The following is a 24,773-nucleotide window of genomic DNA, read 5'->3' as shown; positions in this document are numbered from 1 at the left end:
CAGCCAAGATCTCATAAAAAAAAAGAGTTGTAGACCTCCACAAGTCTGGTTCATCCTTGGGAGCAATTTCCAAACGCCTGAAGGTACCACGTTTATCTGTACAAACAATAGTTTGCAAGTATAAACACCATGGGACCACACAGCCGTCATAGCGCTCAGGAAGGAGACGCGTTCTGTCTCCTACAGATGAACATAATTTGGTGCAAAAAGTGCAAATCAATCCCAGAACAACAGCAAAGGACCTTGAAGATGCTGGAGGAAAAACAGGTACAAAAGTATCTATACCCACAGTAAAACGATTCCTATATCGACACAACCTGAAAGGCCACTCAGCAAGGAAGAAGCCACTGCTCCAAAACTGTCATAAAAAAGCCAGACTACGGTTTGCAACTGCACATGGGGACAAAGATCGTACTTTTTGTAGAAATGTCTTCTGGTCTGATGAAACAAAAATAGAACTGTTTGGCCATAATGACCGTTGCTATGTTTGCAGGAAAAGGGGGGCTTGCAAGCCAAAGAACACCATCCCAACCGTGAAGCACGGGGTGGCAGCATCATGTTGTGGGGGTGCTTTGCTGCAGGAGGGACTGGTGCACTTCACAAAATAGATGGCATCATGAGGGAGGAAAATTACATGGATATATTGAAGCAACATCAAGACATCAGTCAGGAAGTTAAAGCTTGGTCGCAAATGGGTCTTCCAAATGGACAATGACCCCAAGCATACTTCCAAAGTTGTGGCAAAATTGCTTAAGGACAAGAAAGTCAAGCTATTGGAGTGGCCATCACAAAGCCCTGACCTCAATCCTATAGAAAATGTGTTGGCAGAACTGAAAACGTGTGTGCGAGCAAGGAGGCCTACAAACCTGACTCTGTTACACCAGCTCTGTCAGGAGGAATGGGTCAAAATTCACCCAACTTATTGTGGGAAGCTTGTGGAAGGCTACCCGAAATGTTTGATCCAAGTCAAACAATTTAAAGGCAATGCTACCAAATACTAATTGAGCGTACGTAAACTTCTGACCCACTGGGAATGGGATGAAAGAAATAAAAGCTGAAATAAATCACTCTACTATTATTCTGACATTTCACATTCTTAAAATAAACTGGTGATCCTAACTGACCTAAAACAGGGAATTGTTACTAGGATTAAATGTCAAGAAATTGTGAAAAACGAAGTTTAAATGCATTTGGCTAAATCTGTTTGCGCTTGGTCATTATGGGGTAGTCTGTGTAGATTTCATAAAGGGAAAAATACTTAAAATAAGGCTAATGTAACAAAATGTGGAGAAAGGGAAGGGGCCTGAATACTTTCCGAATGCACTGTATGTGTGTCCGAACTGGCTCCATGTAAATGAATGAGCAAACATTTATCGTGACAGATCCTCCTCAGTTCCCAATGTTTATCTGAGCACAGACAAACATCTTCTTGCTTCTCTGCAGGTCTGTTCGTTCATTCCACCAAACTTACGACTGCAGCTTTCCTCCTCCCCCCTTCCAACCCTGCTGTGCCGTGGCATTCTTCTCTCCTTCAGAAACAGAGTGACTCTTTTCTTCACAGCTAAGCATTGGTGGTTCAGTGGTAGAATTCTCACGCTGCCAGGCCCGGGTTCGATTCCCGGCCAATGCATGCACAACCTTTTTGGAGCTTCTATACTGAACAAAAATATAAACGCAACATGTAGTGTTGGTGCCATTTTTCATGCACTGAAACAAAAGATCCAAGGAATGTTCCATACGCACAAATTCGTTTACATCCCGGTTAGTGAGCTTTTCTCTGTTGCCAAGATAATCCATCCAGGTGTACCCTGTGCTGGGGAAAATAAAAGGCCACTCTAAGATGTACAGTTTTGTCAAACAATACAATGCCACAGATGTCTCAAGTTGAAGGAGCGTGCAGTTGGCATGGTGACTGCAGGAATGTCCAACAGAGCTGTTGCCAGAGAATTGTAATGTTTATATTTCTCTACCATAAGCAGCCTCCGTCATTTTTAGAGAATTTGGCAGCACGTCCAACCAGCCTCACAAGCACAGACAAATCACAATAGCTTGAAGATTTTGCAAATACATGGCACCAGTCATGAAGCATGGCACAAGCATGACATATCGTCTCCATGCAAAATAGAGACGTCAGGTCTAGTTAAAAACAAGGCTTCACTGTAAGTAATCCAATAGCTCAGACAAACTGGTAGGATTGAGTGGCTCAAAGTAAAGTTGTTGGCTATTGACTAGCATTGCGATTCTACAAGTAGAAACGGCAGGTTCATCATGCAGCAGGTAGAGCTTTTGTTCAAGCAAGAGAAGGAAAGCCTCCCACTGTGATAAGTACCTATCTGCAGTGAGATTCTCAATGTGTTTCATGCATAATAAGGGTTGCAAGGAGCAGTACGTCACTAAAGGTTGTACTCAGGGCTTTGCTGTAATCTAAGCATTGTATGGAGTAGGACACCACATTTTTAGAGGTTGAATGGAGTATACCACTAATCTAAGGGTTATAATACAATAATAAATACAGTCAGGTCCATAATTATTGGCACCCTTGAGAAAGATAAAAGACTTGGGACATTTTATTACTACATAAATGCTCAGACAAAGATATTTGGTTTAACAAGTAGTAATACATTTAAAAAAAGATGGGGCAAAATTGTCACCATGATTTAATCCTCTAGCACCCTCCCAATTCTAATTTATTTAATGAGATTGGCAGAGGCAACCAACATTTTGCCTAAAATGTCCTGATACTTGTTAAATTTCATGATGTTGTTGACCTTAACAAGGGCCCCAGTACCAGTGAAAGTAAAATAGCCCAATAACAAAGATCCATCATCATATTTTACCGCAAGTATGAGGTACTTTCTGCACATGTGAACGACCTGTTCGATTCAGTCTTATGTAGCAAAATAAGATGTCATATTTTTGGGTTATTAAAAAAAAATAGTCTGTTCCTTTTCATACAGGACAATCAGTACGAGTTACCATCGAGAGCATGCTTTTCACAAAAGGCTGTTCCCAATATGTATAAGAAAGTGAGGGGAGAAATTCTCCAAGAACTCAAGACATACCCAATTTCTCTCACAACAGATATTTGTTCTAGAGTAAACATGACCCCATACATGAGCCTGACTATTCACTACATATCCAGTGATTGGTCTCATATATGCCCCATTGTCTTGAGACAACCTATATGCCAGAGAACCATACTGCGGACAACCTGAGTGAAGCTCTCCGGTCCGTGTTGGCAGAATGGGCATTGGATGAGAAGAAAGTGTCCTGTAGCACAACTGACAACAGGGCAAACATTGTGGCCGCGGTGAGGCAGTTGGGTTGGCCATGGCTTAACTGCTTTGGACACAAACTGCATCTGGCAGTCACAGAAGGTGTTGTAAGTCAGAAAAAAACACACAACCCGGGCCTTCGACAATGTAGAAAATTGTAAAAATAAAGAAACCCTGGAATGAGTAGGTGTCCAAACTTTTGACTGGTACTGTATATGAAATTATGCCTAATGCATTCCATGAATGTTTGGCTATTTAAATCAAATACAATTAGTCCTATTAATTGAATGATGTGCACATTTCATTCTATTAATTTTAGGCTATTTAAATCAAATACAAGCTACAATTTTTGTTATCAAGATGTTGGTCCTAGATTAATAAATTGTATACATCAAATTATATGAAATGCAAGGGAATAAATATTTTAATTCTGCAGGATTGTAAAACAGAGTTTTGGAGCAGGTCCTGGCCATACGACGGGTATTGATTGACGATCGAGACCACAAGCATTTAGATCAGTCATGGCAGGTCAATGTTCTGCAAATGATCAATGCCGCACTGAAGCCTGTGTCCGACTTCACTGATATCCTATTTGGAGAGAACTGTGTGACAGTGTCGTCAGTCAAGCCCATTTTACAACTTTTAACAGGACACACACAAGAGCTAACAAAAAAGAAAAAGCTAACAAAAAAGATGGGCAGTGTATCGCAGGACGGTTAAGCTGCCCGTTGCCTATAAACGGCTATTGTTTCAGTCCACTATCATAGGCTCGCACTCGCCAAAGTTAAGCTATAAGGTTTCCATCAAGAAACACCATGTTTCTTAAATCGAATAGGCAGAACCACTTAAGGATCTGCCCATTTTTTTTTAATGTTCACCTAAAATGACATACCCAAATGTAACTGCCTGTAGCTCAGGACCTGAAGCAAGGATATGCATATACTTGATACCATTTGAAAGGAAACACTTAAGTTTGTGGAAATGTGAAATTAATGTAGGAGAATATAACACATTAGATCTGGTCAAATATATTTTTATTTTATTTTTTAAAACGTGTTTTTTTTGCACCATCATCTTTAAAATGCAAGACAAAGGCCATAATGCAGTATTCCAGCCCAGGATACATTTTGGGCACCAGATTGCAGCAATGTGCAATTGTTTTAGACTGATTTCTGTTCAAATTTTTGTATCAAGACTGCCCAAATATGCCTAATTGGTTAAATAATACATTTAAGTTCATAACTGTGCACTCTCCTCAAACAATAGAATGGTATTCTTTCACTGTAATAGCTACTGTAAATTGGACAGTGCAGTTAGATTAACAAGAATTTAAGCTTTCTGCCCATAGATATGTCTTTGTCCTGGGAAATTTTCTTGTTACTTACAACCTCATGCTAATCGCAGTCTACATTAGCTCAACCGTCCTGCCGATCCTGTAGAGGCTTTGAGCGCAATAGTTTTATTTTGCGTTGGGTCTTTATTTACATAATTATAAGTATTTTTTATTCCTCATGTGCTTTGGCTTTACATGTATTACTGTGTTATTATTCTTAATTAGTTTACATGAACTTAACAACCAACCCCCTTTTAAACAAAATAATATCTATGAAAATTCCTATTTGAAAGCCTAAGTAGCCTACGGGCACCATTTGTCACCATGCTGCTTTTTGTTGCCTTCAGTAAAAAATAGAAGACCATGAACAAAAAGTGTGTGTAAGCTTAAATTTTGGCCTCCCAAGTGGCGCAGCGGTCTAAGGCACTGCATCTCAGTGCAAGAGGCGTCACTACAGTCCCTTCTTCGAATCCAGGCTGCATCACACCCGGCCGTGAATGGGAGTCCCATAGGGCGGTGCACAATTGGCCCAGCATGGTCCAGGTTTGGCAGTCATTGTAAATAAGAATTTGTTCGTAACTGACTTGAATAGTTAAAGAAATAAAAAAATATATAAATGCTGGTGGTGTTTAGACTGCCCAGCTGATAATTGGCCATTTTAAATTGAAACAGGCAATTACACTGCAACAAATAGTGTATGCCTTTTTTTTTTTTTTTTTTTTTTACTCAATCATAAATATAACCGGTTTTAAATTATCACTTTTTAAGCGGATGCAATAACGGCTACATGTGCACACTAGCTCGGAAAAATTTAATTATATTCTTACAATAAAGTCATAATATAAAATAAAGGCACTTCATGTTTCATAGGAAAGACCTTCCTAAAATAAAGTGTACAGGCAACTAAATTGATTTATTCCACTTTGGACTTAAAATGTAGATGTTGCAAAAGCCCGCATCAGCAGCTTGCATGTGTGGAACCCATTTATGTTAATTAACGGTCAATTACCGTGAGACCGACAGTTATTTGCTTCACAATCACTGGCTGACAATTTGACCGCAACAGCCCTAGCTCCACCCATCTCTTTAAGGAGTCAGGTGAGGACATGTGCTAACAGATTGAGTATGGTAGTATACTAAACAACCAAAGATTAAAAGGTTGGTTTATACTAGGTCTATCGACATGTCTGTACACAATTGTCACAGTGAAATTATGAACAAACTATCATCACCCGAGAGCAAACTTTTCGTTGTCGTTACAAAAACAGGCTGCATGACAACAGCAGCCTGGTGGTCCAAAATAGTATAACTGGTGTATTTTAACACCAATAGACCCATCCATTTAAAAATTATTTTTGTATACGTCAATCTAGCAAACCAGGTAACTAAAAGCAACTTCCTAAACAACGTTTTGGTTCATTAAGTTAACTGGCTAGCCAGTTCAAATAATGACCATATCATAGCTGACAATATCTTAACCTTAGCTCAAATCACATCCATTTATAAAACCCTTATACATCAGCATATGTCAAAGTGCTTATACAGAAACCAAGCCTAAAACCCCAAATCGGCAAGAAATGTAGACGCTAATTTGTATTCATTAGAGGAAAATAAACTCCCAACAAGATCATTATTTAGAAGTTAGTGGCGCACTAATTACAGAAAAGCAGGGCATTCTACCGCAGTATTTTAGAACTTGGACACTGTCTCGTTGGCCTAATATTATATCCTAATTTGAATTTGGTGCAAGTCATGTTCTTCACATTACAGTCTCTGGTAAACACACACTATATCAAATCAAATATAAATTTGTCACATGCACAGGATACAGAAGGAGTAAACGGTACAGTGAAATGGTTACTTGTGTAGTGGAGTCTTCGCTAGCTAGCTAAACAATTACCCATTATCCCAACTCATGTTACTACCATGCATTAATCTGCTGGTAGGTGAAGCTAAGCAATTAGGTTCAATGTTAGCTAGCTAACATTGGGCTATAACTAGTAATGGCTTTCTGAGATACGAACAATATTACTACACAGATCATACACGTAATGTTAGCTAGCTAACAGTACGCATTAACTTCAATATGCTTGCTAGCTGGACTCTCTTCACCGTATACATGGATGAACGCTTCTCCTTCTGTCAAGGAAGCCATGGTTGCACTTAGTTTGAAGATGTAATCCAGTGTTTTTATACAACAGCCTTTTGGGTGTTCTCCATCCGCATATTTTCAATCAAACGTCAGAATTTTCAACATCTCCTTACATATCATACTCTGCTTCCACTGGGCCTTCCACTGATTTCAAAACTCGGTCCTCCAGAAAGTGGAGATTTGTGACACTTTTACAGTTCTTCGTGATATCTTTTTAAAAAAGCATCATAAGAAAGGTTTATCTACACATACTGATCAGCTAATGTTAGAAGCATGCTACATGAAAAGTTAATGAAAGTTCACGTTCCAGAAGGCATTTGCCAAAAAACGCATTGATACCTCTCCTGTGACATACGCCTAGTTTCTTTAAGTCACATATGCTACTGTTTTTCAACACCAAACCCACCACTGGTGTACATGGTCAAAAAGCTCATGTCATCTGACTTAATAATGTCCCACATTTTTTTAAACATACAATATAGCTCAGTTTGTATAATTTATTTTGAACAGCTTTTTGACTCATCTTTATCAAGGGTGCCAATAATTATGAACCTGACTGAATATGTGATGGGTTGTATGGGATACATCCTAACGGTTTTTATAGACTACATCCTAAGGGTTGTCTAAGTACTTGGATAGTTGGAGGTGGACTGTGGTACTCTTCAGGCCAGGGCGATGTGTCACCGTGGACACAGTGGACCAGAACAAGGGTCTTTGGAACTTCTTACGAGGTCTCATAGGGAAGAGAAGGCTAACTTGTGGTTAATCACATATGAATGGTAAATGCAGGCTAAGTGTGGGCAGACCGAGCAAAGGGAAATCATTCCAGCCGGTTGCCATGGCCACCAATACGTAAAATGTATGAATGCATGACTAAATCACTTCAGATTAAAGTGTCTGCTAAATGGCATATATTACTATTAAGACCAATATGGATATATTTTATTTTCTAGGACATCTGCATTTATTCTGAACATGCTGCCAGTGAATATTGGGATGCCCACAGGGAAGATGTACACTCACAATTTACAACTAATACAGCTGCAGAGGGCAGTCTATAGTTTGATGAAACTGATCAAATGTGTAACTACCAGAGGTGGGACTAAATCACTATTATTCCAGTCACAAGCATGTCTCAAGGTCCGAGTCTCCAGTCGAGTTCCAAGTAGAACAAGCCGAGTATCGAGTCAAGTCGTGCATTCTAACAGCAAGTCAAGTAAACATTTTTGATCTATACATGCTATGACTAGTTCAACTACCAATCTTTATTTGAGGCTACCAGACAGAACTTTATTACTTTGTCTATAACACATAGATTGTAATAATTACATTTTAACAAATTCAAAATGTCAGCTTCATAAGTGAATTCTCAATTTCAAAATACCAAAAGACCAGTAGCTAAGCCTCTGCTAGTAATTGTTGCCTGATACCCCATTGCTGGTATGTTTGCAAAGTAGAGTTAATTTTTTGATTACCAAAATGTTTTGTAGCTGGATGTTTACAGGAAATCAACTCTCCCTACAATTTGACATTGGCTCTGCACCCGATCCTATTGCTGTACAGCAAATCAGCACTCTGCTCGCTAGCTCAGTGGTTCTCTAACTTTGACCCGCGACCCCCCAAAAAAAGCAGTGGTTCAAAGCTTGCGACCCCCCCCCCATATGCGTACACAATCACTTCTCAAAATGTAGCTGATTATTTTTGGATTCTGAAGCACAGGCATGCTTGAGACAAATTAGTACCATAATACCATAAATTAGTACCTATAATCAGAAACCCAATCAAATAAAATGTTATGTCACATGCTTCTGCCTAGAATTCAAGCATCCTGGGGTCGCCTCTTCAATGTTGACGTTGAGACTAGTGTTTTGCGGGTACTATTTAATGAAGCTGCCAGTTGAGGACTTGTGAAGAGTCTTTCTCAAACTAGACACTAATGTACTTGTCCTCTTGCTCAGTTGTGCACCGGGGCCTCCCACTCCTCGTTCTATTCTGGTTAGAGCCAGTTTGCACTGTTCTGTGGAGTAGTACACAGCAATGTACGAGATCTTCAGATTCTTGACAATTTCTCGCATGGGATAGCCTTCATTTCTTAGAACATGAATAGACTGACGAGTTTCAGAAGAAAGTGCTTTGTTTCTGGACATTTTGAGCCTGTAATCAAACCGACAAATGCTGATGTTACAGATACTCAACTAGTCGAAAATAAGTTTTATTGCTTCTTAAATCAGCACAACAGTTTTCAGCTGTGCTAACATAATTGCAAAAGGGTTTTCTAATGACCAATTAGCCATTTAAAATGATAAACCTGCCTCTGTACGGCTATGTAGATATTCCATTTTCTTTTTTAAAATCAGCTGTTTCCAGCTACAAGTCATTTACAACATTAACAACGTCTACACTATATTTGATCAATTTGATATTTTAAGTGCTTTTCTTTGAAAAACAAAGGCATTTCTAAGTGACCCCAAACTTTTGAACGGTAATGTGTGTGTATATATAAACTCAGCAAAAAAAGAAAAACGTCCTCTCACGGTCAACTGCGTTTATTTTCAGCAAACTTAACATGTGTAAATATTTGTATGAACATAAAATTCAACAACTGAGACAAACTGAACTATCTGGTGGCCACCAGCTGCATTAAGCACTGCATCTCCTCCTTATGGACTGCACCAGATTTGCCAGTTCTTGCTGTGAGATGTTACCCCACTCTTCCACCAAGGCACCTGCAAGTTCCCGGACATTTCTGGGGGGAATGGCCCTAGTCCTCACCCTCCGATCCAACAGGTCCCAGATGTGCTCAATGGGATTGAGAGCCGGGCTCTTCGCTGGCCATGGCAGAACAATGACAAATCACGCACAGAACGAGCAGTATGGCTGGTGGCATTGTCATGCTGGAGGGTCATATCAGGATGAGCCTGCAGGAAGGGTACCACATGAGGGAGGATTAGGTCTTTCCTGTAACGCACAGCGTTGCGATTGCCTGCAATGACAAACTCAGTCCGATGATGCTGTGACACACCACCCTAGACTATGACGGACACTCCACCTCCAAATCGATCCCGCTCCAGAGTACAGGCCTTAGTGTAACGCTCATTCCTTTGACGATAAACGCAAATCCACAAAACCGCAACTCATCAGTGAAGAGCACTTTTTCCCAGTCCTGTCTGGTCCAGCGATGGTGGGTTTGTGCCCATAGGCGACGTTGTTGCCGGTGATGTCTGAGGACCTGCCTTACAACAGGCCTACAAGCCCTCAGTTCAGCCTCTCAGCCTATTGCGGACAGCCTGAGCACTGATGGAGGGATTGTGTATTCCTGGTGTAACTCGGGCAGTTGTTGTTGCCATCCTGTACCTGTCCCGCAGGTGTAATGTTTGGATGTACCAATCCCGTGCAGGTGTTGTTACACGTGGTCTGCCACTGAGGACGATCAGCTGTCCGTCCAGTCTCCCTGTAGCGCTGTCTTAGGCGTCTCACAGTACGGACATTGCAATTTATTGCCCTGGCCACATCTCCAGTCCTCATTTCTCCTTGCAGCATGCCTAACGCACGTTCACACAGATGAGCAGGGCATCTTTCGTTTGGTGTTTTTCAGTCAGTTGAAAGGCCTCTTTAGTGTCATAAGTTTTCATAACTGTGACCTTAATTGCCTACCGCCTAAGCTGTTAGTGTCTTCACGACTGTTCCACAGGTGCATGTTCATTAATTGTTTATGGTTCATTGAACAAGCATGGGAAACAGTGTTTAAACCCTTTACAATGAAGATCTGTGAAGTTATTTTTGAAAGACAGGGTCCTGAAAAAGGGACGTTTATACACACACACACACACACACACACACGCAGGGGTACAAGGTATTTGAGGTAGATATGTACATAAAGGCAGGGTAAAGTGACTAGGCATTAGAACTTGGAGGGAAGTATCAAGTTGAAATCTGAGCTATAGTCTATGAACATTAGGACCGGGACCAGTATCGTGATACTCATTAGTACCATGGCAAGGAAACAGAACACGAAGCGGATTTACCTTTAGGGGAAAAGCCTGAATGTTGGACCAACATTATGTTGCCATCCAGAGTCAGTTATTTATTTTCCATGCTATAGCACACAATATTTTACAGTAGGTTTTTAAAGGAGCCAAGAGTGTGGTTGCTTTGTGTTGACATTGAGGAAAAATTGAGATTGAATCATCTGTGGATCTGTTGAGGCAGTATGCAAATTAGAGCAGGTCCAGGGTGTCTGGGATGATGGTGTGTGTATGATGACCAGCCTTTCAAAGCACTTTATAATTACAGATGTAAGTGCTACAGGGCAATAGTCATTTGCTCCCGAGTGCCACAGCTGTCTAAGGCAATGCATCTCAGTGCAAGAGGCGTCACTACCTGGTTCGAATCCAGGCTATTTCACATCCGGCCATGATTGGTAGTCCCATAGGGTGGAGCACAATTGGCCCAGCGTCATCCGGATTTGGCCGGGGTAGGCCGTCATTGTAATTAAGAATTTGTTCTTTAACTGACTTGAATAGTTAAAGAAATAAATAAGATTGAAAATGTCCGTGAAGACACTTGCCAGCTGGTCTACGCATGCTCTGAGAACGAGCCCTGGTATTCCGTCTGGCCCGGCGGACTTGAAAGTGTTAACCTGTTTAAAAGCTTTACTCACATCGGGAACGGAGAGAGATCACAGTCACAGACTGTTTTCCTTGAAGCGAGTATAAAAAGTCAGTTAGCTCATTTTGGAGGTCTGAGTCACTGGGCATCTCACGGCTGGGTATCCCTTTGTAATCCATTATCTTCTGCAAGCCCTGACACATCAGAGGAGCGTAGGAGCCCGGTGTAATAGAATTCCACCTTGGCAGGTAGCCTAGCCGTTAAGAGAGTAACTGGAAGGTCGTTGGTTTGAATCTCCGAGCAGACTGGGTGAACAATCTGTCGATGTGCCATTGAGCAAGACACTTATCCAGAGTGACTTACAGGAGCAATTAAGGTAAAGAGTGTCTGCTAAATTACTCAAATGTATAGCGTCCTTTTGCATATTTGATGTCTCGGAGGTAATAAAATAAATAGGCAAATGTATCAAATATAAAATGGTAGGCTATATGTAGACTTAAAAAAAAATTTTTTTCCCCCATTCAGTTTAAACCTCGCTTTGAAAACTAGCCCATCAGTTGCACTATTTTTTTTTTGCAAGTCGATGCTGCGGCGGTCTCTGGCTGAGTGAAAGCCACAAAACAAGTGATAAAACCTGGCCAGATAATTTCAAGTTGAGTCTTGAAGCTCCAAGTCAAGCCATTTTATTTATCAAGCCGAGCCTGAAGTCAAATTTGTGACCTTGAGTCAGACTAGAGTCCAAGTCATGTGACGAGTCCACACCTCTGCTAATTACTAACTGCACAATTCAAAATCACTTAGCACATACCTTGTGGGAGTGAAGAAGCAGATGTTGCTGAAACCCACAGACTCCTGTGACGCATTGAGCATATCTGAAATCAGAGGTTGTTTAGAGTCAGAGCCACCAAAAAACCCTTTCAAGCTAAATAGTAGCCAATGTTAATACTGGGTGCACCACTACATGTAAATTATACATTGATTGTTGCCAGTGATCGCATTGAATGATCGAGAGCAATGTATTTACTGTAGCCTATAAATATTGTGCACTGGAAAACCATCAGAGGACAAGCTAAAAATAGACAATTCTGTGGGGAAATGCATTGTAACTTTAATTGAATATGTTCATGGTACAATTCATAGCAATGACAACTGTGTAACCCATTTATTCAAATCCACTACCAGCGCAAAAGGAAATGCATGCATTGGCCGGGAATCGAACCCGGGCCTCCCGCGTGGCAGGCGAGAATTCTACCACTGAACCACCAATGCTTTACATGCTAAAACTTCCCTGCTTATGGCTTAAAAAGGAACTGCATTTCACAGAATAATCCAGCCGGAGAGTGGCCACCAACCAGAGTGAAGGGGAGGAGCACAGCAAACAAGTGACTGAGCGTGTCTCAAAGCAGGACGGAGGACTTTCTCAGCACAGAGACTCCGACTGAATGAGCATGTATAACAAAGGTACATTGAGAACAGACCCCTGGAGTCTCACTGACTTTATGAGTACCTTAAATACTCCTGCTGTTGAGCTGCTATTGGTCAGGGAGAGGGGTTAGTTACCAGTAGCCTAACGTGATAACCGGCTGATGGCTGCTCATGGCACATTCTTCATGTACCACTTACCCTCACTCATCATAGCTGGCAGGCGAGGGTGCAGACCAACATGTGCAGGCGGGGGAAGGTACGGCTCAGAGCGCATTAGGAGAAGAATGACTCATCACCCTCCTTCCCTCTCCGGCCAACCCCTTAGTGACGTGGCTCTCGGCCTCATTCAATAGAGCAGGATACACCCTATCCCCATCTAAGCATGGGTGGTTCAGTGGTACAACTCTTGCCTGCTGTACAGGAGCCGGGTGGCCCGGGTTCATTTCCCAGCCAATGCAGAATAACTTTTTTAGAGCTTCCGCCTTCCGATAATACTGTATAAACCAAACATTGAAAAGGCATTCAAGGAACAATTGTGAAATATTACATATTTCTAAAGCTATATTCACTCCAAATGCTGTCAGTGATTTATGTCAAATACAATTCTTATCGGGCTAAAAAGAGGCACAATTTCGACAGCATAGCTCTGTAGTACAGCTACAAGCAAGGATCCATTTGATAAGGTCACAGATGTGGATATTATTGGGTGTATGTCAATATGATTAGCTCCAATCTTTACAGAAAACACTTTGAACCATAAACAAATTGGGCAAATAAATACAGAAAGACAGATATTGGTATGTATGTAAAGACACCAAATAAACAATGTACCCAGATAATTAGGGCAGGATATGTGACAGTATGCATGAGAGTCAAGCATACATAGAAATGCACATGGGATAGTACTGGACAAGAGCCTGCTAGCTAATGCTGGCTTGCTAGCAAATGATGATACATTAGTCATGGGTCCACAAAAATCATGCAAATGGTACTGAACTCAGTACCAAAATCATGTTTTGACATTGCAGTGGCTATTGCTGTTTTGGTTGTTTTTTTACTTAGCGACATTGCGGAGATCATCGTTTTGGCTTTTAACTCTGATCTAACTAGCTGCATCTAATCCGGAGTCGGCATGTTGACTGATGTCCTAAATTCCCACGAGATACCGCGACAGTTTTCACACTCATGGATACGGAGCCTCAGAACTAAAATATCCGGGCACGGATTAGGAGCCACTCCCAATTTAAAACTAAATTATTATTTTTTTCACTGGCCTACACACAATAACCAATGTCAAAGTGGTATTATATATATATATACACTTTAACTTTTTTTTTTTTTTTTTTTTTTTTTTTTTTTTTTAAATAGGTCAATAAGTATTCAACCCCTTTGTTATAGCAAGGCACATGACTACCTCATCTCTGTACCACACACATACAATTATCTTGACGGTCCTTTTTACTTTTTATTTCACCTTTATTTAACCTTGTAAGCTAATTGAGAACAAGTTCTCATTTACAACTGCGACCTGGCCAAGGTAAAGCAAAGCAGTGCGACAAAAATAACAAGAGTTATTAATGGAATTAGCCAGTGTACAGTCAATAACACAATATAAAAAAATAGTCTATTTACAGTGTGTGCAAATGACGTGATGAGGTAGACAATAAATAGGCCATAGTAGCGAAGTAATTACAATTTAGCAGATTAACACTGGAGTGATAAATGAGCAGATGATGTGCAAGTAGAGATACTGGTCTGCAAAAGAGGAAAAAGTAAATAAAAACAATATGGGAATGAGGTAGATTGGGTGGGCCATTTACAGATGGACTATGTACAGCTGCAGCGATCGGTTAGCTGCTCAGATAACTGATGTTTAAAGTTAGTGAAGGAAATATAAGTATCCAGCTTCAGCGATTTTTGCAATTCGTTCCAGTGACAGGCAGCAGAGAACTGGAAGGAAAGGCAGCCAAAGGAGGTGTTGGCTTTGGGGATGACCAGTGAGGTATACCTGCTGGAGCGCGTGCTAGGTGTTATCTTGACCAGTGAGCTGAGATAAGGCGGAGCTTTACCTAGCATAGACTTAAAAATGACCTGAAACCAGTAGGTCTGGCGACGAATATGTAGCGAGGGCCAGCCAACTAGAGCATACAGGTCGCAGTGGTGGGTGGTGTAAGTGGCTTTGGTAACAAAACGGACAGCACTGTGATAGCAAACTGGATGCAGTCTGAGTAGAGTATTGGAAGCTACTTTGTAGATGACATCGCGGAAGTCGAGGATCAGTAGGATAGTCAGTTTTACTAGGGTAAGTTTGGTGGCGTGAGTGAAGGAGGCTTTGTTGCGAAATAGAAAGCCGATTCTAGATTTGATTTTGGATTGGAGATGCTTTTTAATAGGAGTCTGGAAGGGGAGTTCACAGTCTAGCCAGACAACTAGGTATTTGTAGTTGTCCACATATTCTAGGACAGAACAGTCCAGAGTAGTGATGCTAGTCAGGAGGGAGGGGTGCGGGCAGCAAACGGTTGAAAAGCATGCATTTGTTATTACTAGTGTTTAGGAGCAGCTGGAGGCCACGGAAGGAGTGTTGTATGGCATCGAAGCTTGTTTGGAGGTTAGTTAACACAGTGTCCAAATAAGGGCCAGATGTATACAGAATGGTGGCGTCTGCATAGAGGTGGATCAGGGAATCACCCGCAGCAAGAGCGACATCATTGATATATACAGAGAAAAGAGTCGGCCCAAGAATTGAACCCTGTGGTACCCCCATAGAGACTGCCAGAGGTCCAGACAACAGGCCCTCCGATTTGACACACTGAACTCTATCTGAGAGGTAGTTGGTGAACCAGGCGAGGCAGTCATTTGAGAAACCAAGGCTATTGAGTCTGCCGATGAGGATGTGGTGATTGACAGAGTCGAAAGTCTAGGCCAGGTCGATAAAGACAGCTGCACATTAGTCTTTTCTGTTGGCCTTGGTTGGGGTAGCCAGGAGGAAAGCATGGCCAGCAGTAGAGAAATGCTTATTGAAATGTTCAATCTGTGGTGACCATGTTACCTAACCTCAGTGCAGTGGGCCGCTGGGGGGGGTGCTCTTGTTCTCCATGGACTTTACAGTGTCCCAAAACTTTTTTGGAGTTAGAGCTACAGGATGCAAATGTCTGTTTGAAAAAGCTAGCCTTTGCTTTCCTGACTGACTGCGTGTATTGGTTCCTGACTTCTCTGAACAGTTGCATGTTGTGGGGGCTATTCGATGCTATTGCAGTCTGCCACAGGATGTTTTTGTGCTGGTCAAGGGCAGTCAGGTCTGGAGTGAACCAAGGGCTATAGCTGTTATCAGTTCTACATTTTTTGAAAAGGGCATGCTTATTTAAAATGGTGAGGAAATTACTTTTAAAGAACGACCAGGCATCCTCGACTGACGGGGTGAGGTCAATATCCTTCCAGGATACCCGAGCCTGGTCGATTAGAAAGGCCTGCTCGCAGAAGTGTTTTAGGAAGCGTTTGACAGTGATGAGGGGTGGTCGTTTGACTGCGGACCCATAGCGGATGCAGGCAATGAGGCAGTGATCGCTGAGATCCTGTTTGAAGACAGCAGAGGTGTATTTAGAGGGCAAGTTGCTCAGGATGATATCTGAGGGTGCCCATGGTTACAGATTTAGGGTTGTACCTGGTGGGTTCCTTGATGATTTGTGTGAGATTGTGGGCATCTAGCTTAGATTGTAGGACTGCCGGGGTGTTAAGCATATCCCAGTTTAGGTCACCTAACAGAACGAACTCTGAAGATAGATGAGGGGCAATCAATTCACATATCAGTCGAGCAGTGAATTTCAAAACAGATTCAACCAAAGACCAGGGAGGTTTTTCAATTACTTGCAAAGGGCACCTTCTGGTAAATTGGAGAAAAAATAAATATATAATAAAAACAGACATTGAATATCCCTTTGAGCATGGTGAAATTATTAAACTTTGGATGGTGTATCAATACACGATGCAGGCATCCGTCCCAATTCAGTCGCCAGAGAGGAAGGAAACCGCACAGGGATTTCACTGAGGCCAATGATGACTATAAAACAGAATTTAATGGCTGTGATAAACTGAGGATGGCTCAACACAATACTAACCTAAAATGACAGAGGGAAAAGGAAGCCTGTACAGAATAATATTCCAAAACATGCATCCTGTTTGCAATAAGGCAATAAAGTCAAACTGCAAAGAAAGTGGCAAAGAAATTAACATTATATTTTGAATACAAAGTGTTATGTTAGGGACAAATCCAACAAAACACATCACCAAGTACCACTCTTCATATTTTCAAGCGTGTGGTGGCTGCATCATGTTTTGTGTATGCTTGTCATTTTAGGGTAAAAAAATAATAAAAATGAAGCACTAAGCACAATCCTGGAAAACCTTGTTCAGTCTACTTAACAGACACTGGGAGACAAATGTACCTTTCAGCAGGACAATAACCTAAAACACAAGGCCAAATATACACTGGAGATGCTTACCAAGACGACACTGAATGCTCATGAAAGGTTAAGTTATTACTTAAATTGGCTTGAAAATCTATGGCAAGACTTGAAAATGGCTGTCTAGCAATGATCGACAATCCACTTGACAGAGCTTGAAGAATCTCAAAAAAAGAATTAATGTGCAAATATTGTACAATCCAGGTGTGCAAAGCTCTTAAGAGAAAATAAAATAGTAATCGCTGCCAAAGTTAATTCTAACATGTATGGACTCAGGGGTGTGAATACTTAAGTAAATGAGATCTGTATTTAATTTGCTAAAATTTCTAAAAACATGGCATTAACTTTATCATTATGGCGTATTGTGTGGAGATGGGTGAGGGGAAAAAAATGTAATCCATTTTGAAACCAGGCTGTAACAAATTGTGGAATAAGGGGTATGAAAACATTCTGAAAGGGCTAAATGTCCCTCAGTCTTCTGAGGTCAGAACAGGGGACTACAATACTACGGGGTCCGGGGAGCAGTTGTAGTAGAGGATTTGGTGCCTTGCTCAGAGGAAAAACGGCAGGCGAAGGCATTTAAGATTTTACAACAGGACCGTCACAACCCTAGTCAGTTCTCCTCTGTGTCTTTCTCACATACAACCCCCGAGCGCCACCCCCTGCTATTAAAACAGCAAGGGGTGGCTCAACCACGCAGGAAGAAAAAAAAACAGCACCAATCAACGCATAGGCTCAATTTCTGTGTGAATACTGCTTCTTTTTTTTTTTTACTACTGTTGCACGGTATTTGAAACTTCAGTACTTTTTCAATACTAGAACAATGACTACAAAATTGACAATGAGCAGGGTGATCAGAAGAGGAAAAAGGTCAACATTTTGACACTGGCCCAGACCTAAGGTATAAAAATAAAAAAAATCCCCTTTTTCGAATTGAATCACAGCAAAGTGCTGTAAACAATAACAGGACTCCTCCCTGTTCACCTTGGAATTAACAACCATCCTTGTCATATAGGCCAATTTGGACAACTTAAAACAAAGCATCAAGTGGTAACTTACCGTTAGTGTCCCCCTCGGTCTTTGGTGGGCTGTCTTCTCTGGGTTGGCTATCACCGCTTCCAGTTTCTTCTTCATCCTCATCATCTTCAGGGGTCACCAGCTTCATCAGGCTGTGGTTACAGGCACTGGCAGCTTCTTTGGTGCCTGGACAGGATCGGTGAAGGACACAAACCTCCCGAAAGAGCAATGGCGCCATCTGGTGACCAGATTTTATAAGCACTTGCTCGTGCTACTCCCATCATACAGTACAATACACAACCACGTTGATCTGTGATAAAGGCCTAATAGTTACCATTCTTTGCTAACGCATCAAGTTATAAATTCCATCTGACACCATGATGTTTCTATACTAAGCTTATGATGAAGGATACTCTTTTTGCGGTCGTCGTAGGACAGGCAGGGCAGGACAGCAGTCAGGATGCCAGAAGAGTAGGGCAGGACCACCCTCCCTGCCAGCTGGATAAACTCCCTCATCCACGTCATGGCAGTCAACTGGATTAGGTCATTGGCTAGAAGGACAGAAAGAGAGTCATTTTGGGGTCGGGTGGTGACTTTGATAAGATAGAACTTGGAAATGGTTCTGTGATAACTTGTTAAACTTTCAGGTGAATTTCAAATCATTCCTGAGCTTTCAACCTTCATTCTGTTAGGGATAACTGTGACCAAGTCATAATTTTGTATAATGGATAAGAAAAACATAAACTAAACAGTCAATTTAAAAAGAAAAGATAGTCAAAGCAATGCAAGCGCTCCCTGCCATTAATATCAGATGTCATTGCAGCATTAGAGCAGATCATTCTCATTTCCTCATTGGCTAATGAGTCACACTAACCCTGTGATGGTTATAGTGTGATGAAAGCTCAATGCTGGGTTCCTCTTACACACACTAAGCCCAAATACCATCTATGGTGCGGTTTATCGGTTTTCCATTAAAACACTAAGAAACAATAAAATTCCCTGTCAATTTACAATGCAGAATAATGGTCCAATTACATAAGCATTACCGCTTGGGGAGGGCAATTAAGTAATCTACCACAACCCTTTACAGACATAGAACACAGCTACAGTAACATGTCAAGAGACAATTGATAACTTTTCAGACAAAAAAAGTACCACATCAGGTCTGTACCTTTTCAGACAGTATAATTCTGCTCCGGCATAAAATGTTCTGTATTTTTTCCCCCTAACAATAAACATTGCTAATTGATGTGCTGCTTTGTTGTTTTATGGTAGCTAGATGTGTTTTATTTCTACTAAATGTCTTAGTAAGTCACGATATTTAAACTTTAAAGTACTTTTTTTAGTAGAGTGGTCAATGCTCAGGCAAACAGGCTGCACGCAATAGCTCCCGATTGTTTGATTGACAGTTCTGGTTGTCTAATGATCGATTTTAGTCCCGTTTTGAAAACAGCATTCCTTTACAGGCAAGTAAAATGTCAGTTCATATAACCAGATAAGATTGTGTTTCTGCATTTTTTTAACAACCTAGTATAGCCTACACTAACAGAAAAACATGCGGTTGCACTTTCAAGGGGCCACATTACATTATGTCTGAAAAGCATTATCGATACAGGCTACCGGTAGCCTGCTGTAATTTAATATTTGGCTAAAACAAAGAGTAGGCTATGCCATGCTCGCAAAGACTGGCCCGAAGACATCCGTGCCATGAATAGGCTAGGATATTCTACACGCAACAGACCGAAGACACACTTGAGTCATTAGCGAAGACAGAGCAGGCAGGCCAGTTAGGGAGAGGGGAAGAACCATGCTCATATGTTTTGGTAATCTGAATCTCACAATGTTTCGTCTTGCATGCCTTGCAAAACTCTTCCTCTGGTTTTATTTGAATTACACAAATTCCCCAGGCCTTTATAGCCTATAACACAGAAAATATAATTTTGTGATAACTGAACTGTGATTTTAATAAGTGTGTGGGGGGGGGGACTAAAATAGTTTTTCGGGTTAGGGATTTTTCTTAACATTAAGGATCCCAACTTCATTTTAACATTTAAAAGTTCACACCCCTAGTTAGGCTGCTGATGTTGTCATCACTTGACCGCCTGTCTTGCTGACAGTGTGCCTTTGTGGCTGGCCTATTTTATTGTTATAAAAAGAAGCTGTTACCGTGTTCCAACACATATGCTTTCTGTTTCATGGTTGTAACAAAGGCAATCCACAAATAAAAAAGTGATTAAACACTTGAATTTGTGGTTGACATACAGCCTACAGCAACAAATGTATATGCTATTGTGTTATCTGAAATACAAATCGTATTTTAATACTTAAGACCTTCATAAAAACACCCAAATAATTTTTTTGTGATAGCATATATGAAATCTATGTATTATACTGTCAGAATGACTGCTCATTAACTTGAAGGGGAGTCCCTCCAGGCCCAGCAGTTGTAGTGTTAAACCCTAACAGTTGCTTACAGATCAATCTAATGACCTATTCCTGAAATTCCACTTTACCAGTTTAACTAAAAGATTTAATGGATGATCCCAATGTGAAACTTACTGAGTTTGGACTCATCAGAAACCTGGCAATGGATGACCAGGATGTTGGCCATCTCTGCAAACTTGACACTAGAGGGAGTCTTCTTGATCTCCTTCAGGAACTCGCCCAAGACAACTTCACACCTGAAAGACAAGAAACAGTCACAGTTTCCTTCCTAGAGTACAGCAGACTGAGGAGGGGAGAACAGCGGGTTTGGACGTGCGAAGAGAAAAGAGGAATAAAGGGTTCTTACGTCCTCCGAATCTCTTTGCTGCTGTCCCCTAAGATCTGGAAGAGTCCATCAAGGATTTCTGGCAAGTAGTCCAGGAGGTTGATGTCCGGAACAGATTCCAGAACTAATATCTGTAGCAAGGGAGAACCAGAATAACAACCTCAGCTGCTATTAATACAACTACCAGTGTATAACATTTTTCATAACACACTTTTAGGTGGGCTATAGGATAGCCAAAAAAAACTCTTTTTTAACAACCTTTAAACGGCTATTAAAGAATGGATATTAATTCATAAAGAGTGATGAATAATGATATTGCTGTAAAAGTATAGAAACAGGTCTTATTCTGCTCATCAATGACATAAGTTTTAATGTGACATGGCAATCGGTTGTACTCACCCAGGATATGATGAATTGACGGGCATACTGGTTATTGGAGTAGATTCTCTCACGCAGCAGGGGGACAAACGCCACCAGGTCAAACTTGTTACTCTCCGTCACAATGTCCTGTGAAAGCAGAGAAGGGTCATCGTTTTGAGGGTTCATGACCGAACTCGTCTCTTACCTTAGCTGCTGTTCATGTATAACTGTTTGTCACTTCAGCTATTAACCAATCATTAACCACCTCATCTAGCCAAAGCCCCTTCTAAACTGACATTAAACTTCATGTTGAGACATTTCCTGGGGTTTTACTGGAATCTCACCTTCAACAGTCTGTCAAGGAGTTCAGAGCCACTCTTCACATTGGGGTCAGGATCTGCAGCAAGCTGGAGGAGAGAGCACACAACATCAGAGGTAGCCTAAAGACATGTCTTCTGAGAATTAAGACTCTGGTTACCTTGCTGAGGCCGTCGAAGAGCACGTTGAAGTGGGGTAACACAGCTCCCCTGGCCACTTTTACTATGTTGTAGAGCGCCTCACAGGCATAGTACCGCAGTCTGCTGTCTGAATCATTAAAGCAGGTGAGTACAGGCTCGATAAGCTCCTTCAGGTACAGCCCAGAGTCCTGCAAGACACACCAAACGTTAGGGATGCAATCTCAACTTTTTTTTAAATTACTTAAATGCAGACTTGTCAAACATGTATATTAAGTAGATGCATTTACATGACATGTTGACACGCTTACAAACGTGTAACTTGCTGGAATGGGGTTAACAAAGGCATAAAAAAAACAAGGATGAAACAGCAAACAGCAAAACAATCCTGCATAATGTACAATGTATTACAGATCTGTGTATGGGTGCACAGAGGCTTTACCTTTCCCAGGGCAATGGAGCATGCTGCCAGGCCGATGAGGCCTCCTTTGCGGCTGTGAGGGTGCTGGGACAGGGCGAACTCTGAGGCCAGTATCTGGATAACATGTCTAATCTGGGTAGAGTTGTTCTGAGCCACAAACTCCCTCACCAGTCTGTGGATTAAGGCAACAGAGAAAGATTATGTTCATGAACATAAAATAAACAAATGTCTAGCAAGATAAGACACACGATTGAACACTACTCTGATTTTCTTGGGGATACACATGGTGTGCAATGCAGCCTTTGGACCAACACATTAGCCTCCACTGATCAACTTGGCTTAATCATAAAAAGGCATTGATGAGTTTAATCAAGAGTGTTATTACTTGGCTAGAACAAAGCCTGCCCACAGTCTGTCTCCAGCCATCAACTTATCATACAATGCAGCAACATAACCCAATCAGGGGCCTGTGGCAGGACCACCTAATGCTCTATAATCCTTTCCCATTTTAACTTTAGTGTCACATGATGCATCTTACATGTCCCAAGAATAGAAATACAAGAACAAGTCAGTATCATGTGCCTGAAAGAAAGCAGGCTTCCTAATTTAATTTCACTTAAAGGCCTCAACTTTCAAAATACAGAACATTTCAAATGATAATTTGAAGGCAGTGGGTCACATTTCACATGGTTTCTCAGGAGATTGCTTACCATGTGCAAACCCAGCTTACTTGAAATTATATGGAGTGTGTGAAGTGATGGTCACATTACCGTACAAACCATTCCCACTAGCTGACTCTTATAAACGCTGCCAGTCATGCACAGGCATGAGACAGACGAGTAGTCATTTTGGAAGGCTATATATTAACCCCTACAAACACGAAACTAAATACTTTCACCAGAATGATGTGCAAGAACGACTCACTTTTCAATCTCTAGAGCAGCAACCTTCCTCTTCTCGTACAGTTTGTCGTTGAGTGCTCTGACAATATTTGGGGTCAAAGGCGAGAAGTCTTTCTCGGTGTTCATTTTCAGAGGCTTTAGCTGGGAACTTGACAGTTCGGTTAATGATAAGGGGAACGTTGTTTCATAAACTCGCCCTAAACTATTCCAATAACGACGCAAATCACTTAGAGAAAACAACCCCCGATACCAAACCTGGGAATAGCAGACTTCGAAGACTGGGATAACCTGTCACGACGGAGCGTGGCAAGATGATCGTCGCAAAGATACCTATTGATAATATGCAGCGATCGGTCCTAATAGACTTGCTCATGTAGCCATATTTCCTGGCTCACATGACTTCCTTGAAGGGCGGTTAGTCAAGCACCGATCTGAAGATCTGTTTTGAACGTCACGTGCAAATGAACGCGAGAGGTAGGGAGCTTTAACATCAAGGCTGGGTTCAGCACGAAAAAAAGTAGTGGAACGTTCAATTAAACTGAAACGTGCTAAAGATCAGCTGAAAAACAGGGAGGGGTTGGGTTTGATTTAAAAGTGCACCGCTGTCATTTAAAAACGTCACTAATTGCTGCAAGTTACACCCAAACAGAAGCGTTTTGGGGGAAATGTGTCATTCAGTACAAACCGTTCGGGAACGTAGCAAACGTTCAACCGCAATGAATGCGTCGCCAGAATGACGTCTACATAACGCACATGGTAATCAAAAAATGCCAATTTTTACATCTGGAATGGAATTTTTTACATCTGGAATTTTTACATCCCCCATCACTTGTGGGAAATAAAGTATCACTGTTGCAGAAATGCGTAGGCTAGCTGCTTTTAGCAACGCTTGTATTTACACACCAACGTTGCCGGAAGTTAATTTTCAATTTTGTCGAATGTTTGGTCCATATACAGTCGGATTTTTTTTTAATGAACATTCATGCAATGTATAATTACACAGAATTTCCACACCTTGGTCTGGTGACCCATGCAATTTCTCAGCGATGTCAAATCAAATGTTATGTCACATGCGCCGAATACAACAGGTGTAACCCTTACAGTGAACTGCTTAACGTTACTTACAAGCCCTTAACCAACAATGCAGGTAAAGTATTTACTAAAATCAACTGAAAATAAAGAGCAAAAAAGTCAGTTCCTTTCTGCTTACCTCGTTAAAATATGTCCCCCACAAGTTAGTTTTTTTGTGCATTTACGGACCACATGCAGGACTTTTTTTGACATGAGAAACTGAGAGAAAAGTAATTGACGTTCTCAATTTTCTCCCTGCATAAGGAAACCTACGGACAAAACGATACAACCCTAATGCTCGCTTCTTTTTTTTTAACAAACTGCTCATGAGAAAATAGTAATAAAGCACTTACAGTTTGATGCCCAATTTACGATGGATAACAGCGTTTCAATACAAAATAATGAGTTCTGCAGGAGGTTGGCTAACACCTGAAATGTTCATCAAAATGGAGGAAAGCATATGTCTGGAAAGAGCCACTAGGGGGTGCTAGGAGGTAGGGCTATTCGCTCAGGTGACTTTTAAA

The 24,773-nt window shown here is 41.3% G+C and overlaps 1 protein-coding gene and 1 non-coding gene across 3 annotated transcripts in view; both read right to left on the bottom strand.

The window, feature by feature from the left end:
• The window catches only part of vac14 (vac14 homolog (S. cerevisiae)), a 30,292-nt gene extending 5,788 nt beyond the window's left edge, over positions 1-24,504 (bottom strand). The window contains exons 1-10 of one of the 2 annotated variants that reach the window (XM_042323295.1): positions 24,389-24,504; positions 22,298-22,448; positions 21,879-22,046; positions 21,745-21,807; positions 21,440-21,547; positions 21,062-21,171; positions 20,830-20,951; positions 18,684-18,821; positions 18,313-18,456; positions 12,177-12,240 (exon numbers count right to left, since the gene is read on the bottom strand). In XM_042323295.1, coding sequence (XP_042179229.1) covers positions 12,177-12,240; positions 18,313-18,456; positions 18,684-18,821; positions 20,830-20,951; positions 21,062-21,171; positions 21,440-21,547; positions 21,745-21,807; positions 21,879-22,046; positions 22,298-22,448; positions 24,389-24,462 — 1,142 coding nt within the window. In that variant the 5' untranslated portion in view covers positions 24,463-24,504. Of the gene's footprint in view, positions 1-12,176; positions 12,241-18,312; positions 18,457-18,683; positions 18,822-20,829; positions 20,952-21,061; positions 21,172-21,439; positions 21,548-21,744; positions 21,808-21,878; positions 22,047-22,297; positions 22,449-23,200; positions 23,612-24,388 lie in introns of those variants that run through there. The other variant, XM_024423961.2, reaches the window with a different exon arrangement.
• trnag-gcc lies at positions 12,567-12,637 on the bottom strand. The gene has a single exon. It is a non-coding gene; the product is annotated as a tRNA-Gly (tRNA).
• Positions 24,505-24,773: the final 269 nt, after the last annotated feature.

Source organism: Oncorhynchus tshawytscha, linkage group LG06 (genome assembly GCF_018296145.1).
Source record: "Oncorhynchus tshawytscha isolate Ot180627B linkage group LG06, Otsh_v2.0, whole genome shotgun sequence".
NCBI lineage: Eukaryota > Metazoa > Chordata > Actinopteri > Salmoniformes > Salmonidae > Oncorhynchus > Oncorhynchus tshawytscha.
The sequence above is the reverse complement of the archived record's forward strand: the minus strand, read 5'-3'. Positions and strand labels throughout refer to the sequence as shown.